This window comes from Prinia subflava, chromosome 5 (assembly GCF_021018805.1).
Source record: "Prinia subflava isolate CZ2003 ecotype Zambia chromosome 5, Cam_Psub_1.2, whole genome shotgun sequence".
Taxonomy (NCBI): Eukaryota; Metazoa; Chordata; class Aves; order Passeriformes; family Cisticolidae; genus Prinia; species Prinia subflava.
The window spans coordinates 59,059,309-59,072,483 of record NC_086251.1 but is presented as its reverse complement, the minus strand read 5'-3'; the positions used below and the strand labels follow the sequence as shown (position 1 = coordinate 59,072,483).

The following is a 13,175-nucleotide window of genomic DNA, read 5'->3' as shown; positions in this document are numbered from 1 at the left end:
TGCACAGAAATTCATCCCTTTGTTACCTGGTAAGGAGAGTTCTGATGGCTGAAGCAGCACCCTCAGAGGACAGCAAGGGTGTCTGTGTGCCTGTATTTCCATGGAAAATGGAGATGACTTCAGCAGAGTTCAGTCATTTCTCGCAGACAGCAAATAATGACTTTAGTTTTCCTTTTTTTCTTTTTTTTTCTTTTTTTTTTTTTAGGAGAGGATGCTGCCCCTCATCTGAATCCACATCTTTCTGCAGCAGGGGGGTCAGTGCAGCTGCCTGGCACGAACACAGATAATGAAACACAGAGTCTGAGCAGTGCACATGGAGATTCTTCAGGGACAGACACATTTTAAAGCTCAGGGCTGTTTATGGCAGTGTCTGTCTGAAGATGTTGTCACTGGTACATTTGTCTGTCTAATGTGATAGTCTGGCTGTTCCATCAAAATAACAGTCCTTTCAGTACTGTTTATTTTCTACTATTTTTCTTATAATTTTGTTATTATTTTAGATGATTCTGTCTGAGGATATATCAATTATTTTTAAGCAAATAAAATACAATTTTTCAGAATCATCATGAGTAGAAGTCAATAAAGGCCTTTTAAATATTTATGGTTTTACAGGTGAATGTGAAGGTGGTTGGTATTAAAATCCACTGCAAAAGTGTGTCTCACTTATGGAAAACCTCTTGGCTCAATATCACATCAGTACTGTCCAAAGGGAAATGCATTTAGAACCAAAGTCTGCAAGAGAAATGTATTTCTAGGTATCATCAGAGGCTGTTCATCCTTAGAAGACCACTATGACAAGCCAGTAATTCAAAACTGTGTGTGAAAAAGACCTGTAGAGTTTGTATTGTTATTATGAAGAATTTGTTTTTTTAGATTTACAAGAATTTCTCTGCATTTCATGTTTGTTTCCCTAAAGATTTTTTCCCATCTTGAACCATGCCAATGAGAGATTGCGTGAGTCAGGCTATTTCTTTACACTTGTAATGTAATTTTTTTTTCCTTCTCATGAGACAGAATTAATTCCTGCAGTCTCAGCCCTTCAGAATCACGACAGTCTCAGCTGGGAATGCCACAGGAATGGTTAACAGCAAGAGTGCATGGACACAGTGCCACTCTCCCAGGGACTGCTGCACCTTTGTGTTACCTCTGTCAGAAGGAAAGTAGGATCACCTGCCCCAAACAGCATCCAAGCAAAATGAGAAACAGGAATTAGATATGTTCCAGTAGAAAAACTGGGAAAAGAGCTCTTTTCTAAGCAGGGCAAACACAGCTTTTGCTCTGTTCCTCATCACTTATGAAAGGCACTTGGTTGTTGCAGATACTCATAACCGTGAACAGTTCCCATTACTCTTATTTTCTGGAGCCTACACTGATTTAATCTCGCCTTAACAGAGAAATATTAGAAGTTCCTTTTGGCTTTCTGTTGATCTCATTGACCACAAGGTTCAGTTAATTTGCTGCAGCATGTGCAAGGGTAAATGGAAAAAGAGAGAGCTTCAGCCTTCAAGGTCAGTAATGTCCCCAGGATTCAGCTTTCAAGGGTGTCTCTCGAGCACCTTGCAGAGTTGTGCTCTTGTCTGTTGTGACAGACACATAAATAGCAGATTTGGGTGGGGATAAAAGAGTGTCAGGCTTTGTGCAAAATGCAACAGCACTTAATAAAAAAGGAAAAGCACAAATGAGAATCACAGAATGGAATAGTTTAGGTTGGAAGGGACCTTAAAAATCATCTTGTTCTAACCCTGCTGCCATGGGCAGGGGCACCTTCCACTATCCCAGGTTGTGCAAGCCCCATCCAGCCTGGCCTTGGACAATTCCAGGGATCCAGGGGCAGCCACAGCTCCTCTGGGCACCCTGTGCCAGGGCCTGCCCACCCTCACATGCAGGAATTCCTTCCTAAGATCCAGGCTGTGAGATGGCATCTCTGGGAGCTGGGTTCCAGCACTGCTGCCACAGCCCCTGGCACCAGCAGGGAGCTGCTTCCCAACGTGGTGGTGCCTCTTCTGGTGCTGTGACAGGATCTGCACAGCTCTGTCCATTGCTGCTCTCTCTGGAACTGCCTCCAAATCACACTATTGACCCCAGCAATGCCTTGTGTAAACAACAGCTTCTCTGGGAGGATGGAGATGTTCCTTTACTCTGCAGCAGGTTGCTATGACAAGTGTTTGCACTAAAACAAGTGAGAGGATAAGGAAATGCAGTGGAGAGGGCAAGAGCTTCTTAAACTCTAAAGCTTTCCTGCAAGAGCAAACCTTCCTGAAGCTGTGTTCTGGCAGTCTCCTGGCTGGTTCAGGGTATAATTTAGCTGCTGCTGTATAATTTAGGTCTCCTTTGTTGCAGTGTGAAGAGCAGTTGAGCTGTTCCTGTGCCCAGGGCTGCAGGGCTGGGTTAGGGCTGTGCTTTGCTAAACAAAGTGCAATAACTGAATTGAGAACATGCATAGAGCTGACAGATGAGGGATGGGGATGGGATGGGATGCAGCAGATGGATACACAGGCAAGGAGACTGTTTAGGAAAGGATGAGGCAGCCCAGCCAGTGGGAGAGGCCATCATAATCCCAGGAAAATTACTGCGTGGAGTTTTATTGTCTGCAGTGCTGAGCATCTCACATTTTGTTCCAATTATCTTCCCTTGCAATTAATCAAAGGTGTTGTCATTTTCATTGACTGATTTGTGGAGAAATTTTGAGGAAAATATGTCAGGAAATGCCCAGTGAGTACCATTTTCAGTCAGTTTTAAAAATTCCCCATAGGGCTGTGTTCTCTCCCAGCTTGTCGTGACTGACTGATCTTTTTGGAAGCTTCTGAGTTCCTGGCACTGGGCTCCAAAAATGTGCTGCTGGTGGAGATTACACCATGGATGGCAGAGGGATCTGCTAATCCTTCATCCCCACTGCAGCCTCTGCCATTCTTATTCAAAGTGCATTTTGGAGATGTGAAAAAAGTGCAAACTCTTGGCTTTTCCTTCCTCCAGGCTTCCCCAAAACAATGTGTCCTGCCACATAAACATAAGGGAACCTCTGCAAATCTGGCACTCCATGCATGGATCATATTACAATTATTTATATTCCTAGGAAAAGCCGGGGGAGAAGGGAGAGTTGCTTTAGTTTTTATCTGAGTCTCCATTTTGACTTTGAAATAGAAAAAAACCACCCCACCCTAAATGTATCTTCTAAAAATTTATCTATTTCTTACTTTTGGATTCAGTCTTGTATTTAAGGTTCCTGTAAGTAGTTTTCCGGAGTTGGAAATGGTAAGCACATGTTCTGTGAGCACAGCCAAGCCTTGATAAGGAATTTTTCTGTCTGCGTCTCCAAGTTCCATTTTGTTTCTACAGCTTTTATGATTGAAAATGCACATTTCTCATGGGCACTCACGGAACTGAAGCAGCGTGATTTGCAAGCTTGCTAAATGGATTTCTTCCAAGCCAGTCATTGGGGTATGTCATCAAAGCTTAACAGCATCAAATAGAATTCCATCCAGGAGAAGTATTAAAAAAACCACCTCTATGCAGCTCTGTTTTTCAGTTCAATCTCAGCAGCAGAGAGGTGAGGGGGTAGGGAGGGTGTTACTGGATTTCAGGATTGTGGAGTGGAACCCAAACCCCTGGTTTTATTTTTTGTTTTGAATGAATTCCTGGTGAAGTTTGCTCGTGTCTTACATTGGGGAAGCACTGGAGCGAGGGTGTTTGCTCATGGATTGGACTGGCAGTGCTAGGAAAGCACGAAACTGAAATGTCAGAAGCTTTTATATTTGCAGAGAATCTTTTTCTGACTTTGATGAGGAAAATCTGGCATTTTGGAAGTGAGGTGCTCAAGAACCCATGGCTTTTTTTTTTCCCCTTTTCTCCCCTTCCTGAAGATTAAAGAGAGCTGTGTGTGGTGAGAGTGGTAGGACACGAGATTGCTGGCACAGGAGGAGATCCCAGCTCCCAGGCCAGCACTGAGAGGACTCCAGCTGCTGTCACCCTGCCCTGCTCAGCTTATCTGGGTTTTCAGTATCAGAAGCGAAAAATTTCATGTGCACACTTCATCTTATCTGAATTGTGGGAAATTGGATAAAAGTGAGGGTTTTGTTAGTCCTGTCCAGAGCTAAGAGATGGAAGTTGTCAAAATTAGCTGCTAAAAACATGAGCTGACCTTCCCAGGTGCTTTATGAATTGCAACAGGATAACATTTCTGCCCTGCTGGAGGAAAGATGTGTGTGCCAACCTCCTCCCAGTGGATTCAGCACTCAGATGTGTAAAATGACACATGTGCAAAAATTCTGTTGGATTCCAGGCTGAAACGCAGCCACAGAGGAGCTGGAACCCTGCAACTGTTTAACAGCTCACTGTTAACACTTGGCACAAGCACTGGGGGCAGGATTGCATCCTGTGGGATTGTTACAGCATGGGAAATCCATCCTTCCCATAGGTGTGCCAGTGGTGTTTTCTGTGAGGAACTGAAAGCTTCTGTGCAAGCACTGAGATCTTTGTCTGGTTGGCAGGATTGTTCCTATGGAGATCTCTTTTTTACTCTCCTTTTTCTGCTGCACTCCTGATTTAGATGCATGTCTTTCATAAGTTACCTCAACATATTTGTCATTTTGATTGTGTGTTGATGCCTCCCCTAACCTTTCAGGGCTTGGATGGGATTTTTCTTCTTTGCTCTTGTGAATGTGGCCAAATCCCTTATCCAAATCTCAATGGTGTGGCATCCTTGAGCCAGGTCAGGGGAACTTCAACAAAAGGTTTTTCCAGAAATCCCAAATAAAATTATGGAAATCTCGGTGTGGTGGTGTGGCCAGCTGAGCAGGGGCCAGAATAAGGCCTGGGCTTTGTTCCTGTGATGGCAATAACACAAACCCACAGTCCTGTATCCATGTCTGCAGCTTTTGTTGTGTTTTGGGTAGAAGGGGAAGCCTGGTTTTGTCTTTTGCTCTCCTTCTCTGCCTTAAGAGGTGAGTGCAGAAAGCGGATTCCTATAGTTCAGGGTTGGTGTGGTTGTTTGTTTGTTTGTTTGTTTGTTTTTGTTTTGGGGTTTTTTTGCCTTCTTTTTTTTTTTTTTTTGGTTTGTTTTTTTTTTTCTTTATACATTACTTCATATTTAGCTTAAAATACAGAAAGGAGAGAAAAGTCGAGTAAGAAGTGGAATCAGAAGGCTGTGAGGTGCCTTGATCATGGGAGAGGCCCATTCTGCAATATTTCCAGGGCAAGAAGGGGCCATTTTGAGAAGAGGGGCTTTTTCTCCCCCTCTGTAGAGTTTATTTGGGGCAGAGAATCGTTGTCCTTCTGGTCAGACTTCGTCCCAAAGGCCCCAGGCTGCCCCAGGCTGGCAGATCCTGCCCCAAAGTTTTAGAGGACTTTGAAGGAGGATGTGAAGCCCCTGGGATTTCTTGAACTAAAAACCAGTGAGGCTCTTGCCCCTGGAATGGCTGGTGCAGGTCTAGGGCAGCTCCTAAAAAAAAAACCAGTTGGGAAGAAGAGATACAAAACCCACTCACATGAAGAACTGAGCAGGTGCTGAGCAAAGAACTTATACTAAGACCCAAAAAACTAAAACCAGCTGGGAAGCAGCAATCCTGCTGCTGCTGCCTGCTGTGCTGATGAGCTGGAAGCCTGATCAGCTTCCAGCAGGGAGGTTTGGGAGGAAGGCAGTGAATCCCAGCAGTGCCAGCCTTCATCCTGCCTCCCTGGGCAGACAAAGCAGCAGCCTGGACTCTGTCAGCTCTGTTCTCTCCTGGCAGGGGTGCCCAGCCCTGCAAATTAGGGTTGCTAACACTTCCTATTGCCTTGACCTGGCTGCAGGCAGGGATGCACTGGGGTCGCTCCCTGCTCTTGTAGAGGTCTCAGCACTCCAATTTGTTCCTGTCAGATGAAAAGGTCTCCCCTGCTCGGTGCCTGCTCCTTAATGCAGGTACAGCTGTACTTCCCTGCAGCCTGTTATCACCTAGAGAGCTGAGGTCTGATCACCATGGAAAAATCTTGCCACTGAAATGAGGACTTAGAGCTTATTTTTAATGGGTTCTGGGAGCTGCTTCTTGCAGCGACAGAGGATTTGGCTGGGTGAATGGCATCCTGTCACTTTTATTTTTTTTTTACCCCCTTTTTATCCTGACAGTCAGGGAAAAGGCGCTGCTCCCGTGTGCCGTGCCCTTGGCGAAGGGCATTCAGCATCCTGCATCTGTCACATCCCACTTTAAACACCATCTTCCCTCCCTCCTTCCCTGCTGTGTTGCCTCAATCCACACCCGTGCAGCGGGGCAGGGATCAGGCGTGGCACTGCCCCAGCCCCGGGGCTGCTAAAGCCGAGGGTAAAGCAGCTTTGCAGGCTTTGCAGGAGCGCCGTGCCAGGTGCCGGCACTCAGGGGTTCCTCCGGCCCCTAAGCTCTGCAGATCAAGGCTGAGGGGGATTTCCTGTGCCTGAGCTGGTGCCTCTTTCAACAGCTGATTTTGAGTCACAGAATTCACTTAAAGAGAGTCCAGTTCCAGTCTAAGGACACCTTCCTCTAGCCCAGGTTGCTGCAGTCCACATCCAGCCCGGCCTTTTGCTTTGCTTTGTTTCCCCAGATCAATTAACTAAACTCATCTTTGCCATAAATGCTTTCTTTTTAAAAGCAGTGGAGTTCTTGCCTCCTCTAACTGTGGTGAGGATGTTTTTTTCAGGGTGTGAAATGCCTGTGGTTTTCTTTGGGTTCTTTAGACAGACAATAGCTGTATTTGTGCAAGTCCTGCTAAATCCCAGAGGGTCCAAAGGGTTGAGATGGGGACCATACCACCAAGAGGCATTCTTATGGAAAGAAAAAGAGCAGGAGTGTGAGTCAGAGGGTGACAGATTCCGCTTTCCTGCTTGAAGCAACAGTTTTGCATCTTCTCCTTGCAGTGTTTGACAGGTAAAGGTCTTTGAGGGAGTAACTCAGTGTTTTCCTCTGCACGGGGCCAGTAAATAACAGCAGAGATGTTCATCCCTGCCTACCCTGAGCTACTTGTGTTCTTATCTTAATTGCTTCGCTCTCACAACCCACACTCAATCTTCTCAGAAAATCAGAGCCTTGAACTTCATTCCAGGATCTTGAGGAAATCTCACATCTCCCTGCCATTTCCCAGCCTCTCTCATCTACCAGAACAAACCCCATCTCTCCCCGCTTGATGTACTCCGAATTTCCTTGGGGATTATCCAAACAGAGCCCACGTGACCCATCTCTCTCAACCCCTCTACAAATGGGAAGGCATAAATCACGGGGCCCTACAAATAAACACAACTGGCGAGATGTTATTTTCCCCTGTCTGAAGTGCCAGCAGTTCTTTCATCTGCCGCCTCCTGGAAACGTGTCTGCTCAGAGAAAGTACAACCCTTCCCGTGTACATGCAGTGTTTTTCTGCCACTTCTCCTCACAAGCTGTAATGGGAACCCTGCACCAGAAACACTCAGAGAAATGCAGCCAAGTGAATACCTCTCACTGTTTTCACTCCTCTTCAGCTTGGCTCGGAAAGCTGAAAGCATTCCTGTTTGTGAGGAAAGGAATGGTTGGCTAAGAAAGGGAAAATCCCGACCGTGAAATCCTGCTGCAGCTTAATTTTCAGACTTGTGACTTTTCGTGTTACAGTTGGGGGGTGCTGGGCACCATTAATTCTGAAAATATTCTTTGTAAGCTGAAGAAAGGGTAAGTTCTTGCCCTAACGAAAACAACTCGGAGCTGAACACTTAAAAATGCTACAAAAAGTGGAGTTGTTTTTACAGTTAAACCCCGTCTGGAGTTCATTTAAAATAATCATGTTTACATGGAGGTGAATTAGTGAGCTGAGCTCTGCCAGTGCCTCACCAGAGTTAGAAGTACCCAGCCAAGAATTATAACGCTGGTAATTCAGTCCCTGCCTGCTGCACCCCCAGCTATGTGCAAGAACCCAGAGGCAGAAAGGCCAGTCTGGGGGAGGTGGGGGCACCCAAATTCCCTTTAATCAGTGGTGAATGTTGTAGAAATATTCCTTGGGGCGTAAGTGCCGGATCCATGCTTTGCCTTTCGGTGCAGTACATCTATTTTTCTGTATGTAACAGGTAAGGCCAGGCAGGGGTCCTGTTTCTGTGACTCTGCTCAGAGTGGGATTCCATTTGGTGGGCAGTGAAGATGTCCACACCTCTGCTTGTGGAACCTTTTTGGAACAGGCTCTCAAGGATGTGAGCCACCTCTGCTCTTGGAGACTCCTCCTTTGGGGTAAGGTGGGTTTTTCTGGTCATTCCCACATCCCTGGGTGGTTGGGATTAGGGCTGGTAGAGATGAGCCCACCCCAGTGGTCATTTTCCACTAGGACTGTTGTCCTGAGAGCCTCAAAGTGAGGAAACCTCATTTTCCAGCCTTTCTTTGAGGAGAGTTGGCTGCTAACTCTGTATTTGGAATTAGCAGTGGCCCAGAGGGCTCCATGCAAGCATTTGACTGCTTTGCTCTTGTCCTTAGAGGAGACAAGGAGTTCAGCCACTCCTTGCTTGAGAATAAAATGCACTTATGAAATGAATTTTGCATCTGATACACATATACAATACCAGGGAATGGCTCTGGCATGTCTGTGAGGAGCCTGAGGAAGCGTTTCTCTCCCTAAACTTGTGAGTGGCAGGATGACTCCCCAGCCAAGCTCTGTGAGCAGTCGCAGAGAGCAAAAGCTTTTCGGTTTTGCTTTGATGATCAAAAATGCAGTTGCCTTGAGTGTCAGCTGATATGAGAGAGAGCTTTATTTCAGCTTTATTAACTGTTTTCAGCTAATTGAAGCTCGTGGTTGTTGCAGTGCCTCTCCTGACCCTCGTCTCGTCTCCTATCTGCCGACAGTGAGATGCTCTTCCTGCCTGGGCTCTCAGCCTGCTCCTGGAGGTGCTGTTCCTGCTCAGCCTGGTCCTGGCAGACTGGACCTGGCCTTGCCAGGCTGTGTGTCAGCAGGGACACGTGGCTTGGCAAGCTGCTCCACGCTGGGAGCTCAGTTGTTGTCATCTTCCTTGTTGCTGCACCCTGTGCTGGCCAGGAAATGTCAGCCACGGGGCTGCCAGCGGGGCTTGGCTCATCCACCCTCATCCCTCTGAAGGGAAAGGCAGACACAGGGAATCATGGAATGCTTTGGGTTGGAAGGGACCTTAAAGATCATCTCATTCCAACCCCCTGCCATGGGCAGGGACACCTTCCACTAGACCAGGTTGCTCCAAGGATAAAAAAGGAGTTGAGCAGGAGCAGGTTACCAAGGTACACAAGGTTACAAATGGCACTGGGAGGTGCCAAGCAGGTAGGGACAAGCAGGGGGTGTGTGTTGGTGGCAGATGGGCTCTGTGCTGGGTGCTCACCCCTTTGGGTCAGGATCTGTATGAGCATGAGATCTCCTTCTCCAAGCAGAAATAGGCTGGAGGAATCTCAATGAGATGAGAAGGAGATAATCTTATTACAGCGACCTGCAAGTTCCTTTTTTTGTGGGTGTTACTGCTGCTTAATGTTGGGGATCAAATTCTCCCCTGATAGAAATCTGCCTGTGGCCCCTTTGGCTTTTATGGCAGCAAAGCCATTTACTGCATCTTGTTACTCACTGCCTCTGTGCCTGGGTGGTTCCATTGCCTGCAGATGACTGGAACCACAACCATGGGGTGTTTGCAACCCAGAGCATCCTCCCAGAGAAGCTGTGGCTCTCCCTGGATCCCTGGAAGTGTCCAAGGCCAGGCTTGGAGCAACCTGGGACAGTGGGAGGTGTCCCCACCCATGGCAGAGGGTTGGAACTGGATGGGCTTTAAGGTCCCTTCCAACCCAACCATTCCAGGATTCTATGATTCCATTAAGGACTTATTAATTAGGCTGCCTTGTATTGCACAGTAAATTGGGTGTGTTGACAGCAGCCTGTGGTCCAAAAACTACAGATGCCACTGCTCTGAACACTCTTCACTAACCCATTAGCTTTTAATTTGTGTAAATAAAGATTCTCCTTACTTATTTTTTTTCTTTTTTTTCTTCTTTTTTTTGTCAGTTTTGGGGCTGGGAGAGCTCTTTGCCAGCTGCTCTGCCCACAGATATTTTTTCTCCAGATAACAAATCTTGGGACCAGCAGCTGAACCTCGACACGCTGCCATTTTAACGAGCTGTAAATTTAGAGCATCTTGGCATATTTGGGGAAAGTATAAATCATAGGTTACTCCTGATTTTTTTGGTTTTTTTAAATTTTTTATTTCCAAAGTGAACAAGTAGCCAAGCATTAGGTTTCTTTCAGCAGTGACAGGCTAATTGTTTCAAAATGGGGCTGTGAAATACGTCGAGTGCTGCAATGTGGGATCAGCTGGAACATCTGTTCCTGAAAAACACCATGTAGGAACATGACTTCTAAACAGAGATAAGCCAGTTCGAACAGGATATGAGGGAACCTTGCAAAGCTGAGAAAATTGCTGTCATGACAGCTGTAAAACCAAAAACCTCTTGGAAATGCAGCCTGGGAATGCAGCTCCTAAACGGAAGCAGAGAAGAACTGATCTGGGTTTCCAGGCATGGTCCTCTTGCAAAGCCTTTAAAAAAGTTCCTTGCCCTTTCCTCTCTGCAAGAGCATTTTGTAAGCTCTGGGATGGCTTGGAAAGGCAGTGTTCACGTGAAGAAATTAGCTGGGAATTCGTGGGGTTTTCAGGAAATGCAAGGCAGTTGCCACAGGTTGGATTTTCCCTGTGCTGTGGCCACCACCAGCATCATGGCACAAACTTGAATGGATGCAGGACAGTTGTGGTGCTTCATCTGTTATTTTTACAGCTGTTTCTGCATCCTGCTAGGTGCCTTTATTAGGGAAAAAAACCATCTTGGATTAGGTTTTTTTCCAAAAGGTCTCTGACGTAATGGGAATTGAACTGTGATAATCAATTTTAACATGGCAAATGAAACGTCTGGATATTAGGATAAAGATTTTTGGATATTAGGAAAAGGTTTGGACTTGAATATGAGGAAAAAGTTTCTCACCCAGAGAGTGGTTGGCACTGAACAGGCTCCCCAGGGCAGTGGGCACAGCACCAAGCCTGACAGAGCTCAAGGAACATTTGGACAACGCTCTCAGGCACAGGGTGGGATTCTTGGGGTGTCCTGTGCAGGGCTGGAGTTGAACTCAGTGATCCTTGTGGGTCTCTTACAGCTCCAAATATTCCATGATGCTGTGGTCTGAAGAAAACAGTGCTTGGATATTGGCTAGTTTAAGGTTAGGTAAAAGTAATACATAAATTTCTGGTGCAACCCAAGCACCTGCTCAAATACTGGTTTTCCATGTCCCTGGGAGTATTTGAATTGTTTGGGTGGCTGCTGCTGCTGGTAAAACCGACACCAAATGGAAAATTTATCCACACCAAATGGAAAGCTTCAGTGTGCAAACATTTTGAGTAACATGAAAGAAGCTCTGAAAGGAGCAGGGCTGGGGACAAGCTTAGAAACGTGGAAGTATTTTGGGTTACTGTGCCCAAGCTTCAATTTCACAAGATATTTAAAACACATTCTACATTTAAATATAAGAATACTTGTACCAGCTTCAATGAGCTTGGGTAAATTTAGGCTCAGATGTCTCAGTGGATGAGAAAGGAGTCAGCATGTTTCCTCCTCAGAGCCCAAATAGTGACAACTCCAAGTAAATCTTGGTTGAGTACATAAAGCAGATGAGTGCAAAACCCACTATGATAAATGCTCTACCAGTCCTTAAATCTTGCTGATCTTTAATCTGATAACTTTTCCTCCCTCAGGCAAACTGGTGGGTGTAGGATTTCAGCCCTCAGACCGTGCTGGTGTGTGTGGATGCATTACATGTTGTGCCTCAGGGCAGCCAGCACAGGCAGAAATTAGGAATCTGGGCTTTTCAGTAAGACACAGACAGTTTTAAATCTGTCTTTTGTTGAGTTTATTCTTTAACAGAGAGCTTTCTCACTCACCCAGGAAATGCTGCTTTAGAGGTGCTGGTGATGCAAAGCCAGCTCACACACGGGTTTCTGATGCTTGCAGTGAAGATGAAATAAAATTATTTCTCTTGCTGCTCCCTGTCCACTGTTCCTGTCCCTGCTGAGGGATTTGTTCCAGCTGGTGGTGGGTGAGGAGGGAGGTGTGCTCTGTCCCCTGGGCACCCCTCACAGGTAATGTCCAATGGATGAATGTGCCAAACCCTCTGTTCCAGCTGAGCTGAGAAAGGGATGCAGAAGGACCTCCCGCTCCTGTGTCCCTGCAAACCTCATCTGGACCTTCCCTGTATCCTTCAGGCATCACCATAGGCAGCAGGGAATGACTGGAAATCCTTGGGTTTGTGCTTGGTCAGAGGATGGAGCAAACCATCCATGCACAACTCCCTGAAAGGAGGTTGGAGTCACCCGGGGGTCAGTCTCTTCTCCCAGGTAACAAGTGACAGGACCAGAGCAAACAACCTCAGGTTGCACCTGGGGAAGTTTAGATTGGATATTAGGGGAAATTCCTTCATGGAATGGCCTGTGAAGTACTGGAACAGGCTGGCCAGGAATGTGGGGGAATCACCATCCCTGGAGGAGATGTAAAAGGCCTCCAGACGTGGCACTTGGGGACGTGGTTTAGCACCACTGGGGAGGTGCCCAGCTCAGCCCATCTCACTGCTGCTTTCCATTGCCTCTGCCCCCCTGTGCTGGTGCTCCCTGGGTGATTGAGGCAGCCTTGGGATGCTCAGACCTCACAGTGCCTCGGGGTTTGTGCTCCTGCCTCCCCTCGGGTGGGGCTGGGCTGCTCTGTCCTCTGTGGACCCGCACAGAGCCGAACGACACGGGCTCGCCATTCTCAGACAAAGAAAAGCCAGACTTTATTTCACATTGCTCTTTATATAGACCATTGAGAGCAAGAGAAATAATTAGACACTCAGAACAACAACCCTTGATCATTTTTCCAAGTAAAAAACAATTTAGAAAAGCACAACCTGCTAATAGGTTTCCACCTTAGCGGGTTTCCACCTTAGTGGTTTTTTGCCTTCCAAGGATTGTTTTTGATTCCTCCTCACAACTTCTCAGGCCAGTGTGAGCAAGTTATGTGCCTCGATTTCTCACAAACTCTGCTACTGCCTGATTTCTCTCTCTGATCAGGTTTTCAGCATCCATAGCACTGCAGTTCGCTGGTGCAGCACCACCTCCTTTGAATCCCAAATATCCCCATTTTTGAGGGTGATGAGCTTTCAAACAGCAGCATTATGAGGGGTTTCAAAGCCTGCTC

At 46.5% G+C, this 13,175-nt stretch overlaps 1 protein-coding gene across 21 annotated transcripts in view; it reads left to right on the top strand.

The window, feature by feature from the left end:
• Positions 1-13,175, top strand: part of KIAA0586 (KIAA0586 ortholog) — a 93,920-nt gene that overhangs the window by 67,238 nt on the left and 13,507 nt on the right. For 4 of the 21 annotated variants that reach the window (XR_010080648.1, XR_010080646.1, XR_010080647.1 and 1 more), the window contains exon 34: positions 12,127-12,340. The exons of 7 other annotated variants lie outside the window; for them this stretch is intronic. Coding sequence is in view for 4 of the 14 variants with exons in the window: in XM_063399588.1 (XP_063255658.1) it covers positions 206-345 (140 nt within the window). In the remaining 10 variants the exon portion in view is untranslated. Of the gene's footprint in view, positions 1-205; positions 777-3,336; positions 3,439-8,035; positions 8,198-8,731; positions 10,657-12,126; positions 12,341-13,175 lie in introns of those variants that run through there. 10 more of the 21 variants (XR_010080652.1, XR_010080651.1, XR_010080653.1 and 7 more) reach the window with 8 other exon arrangements.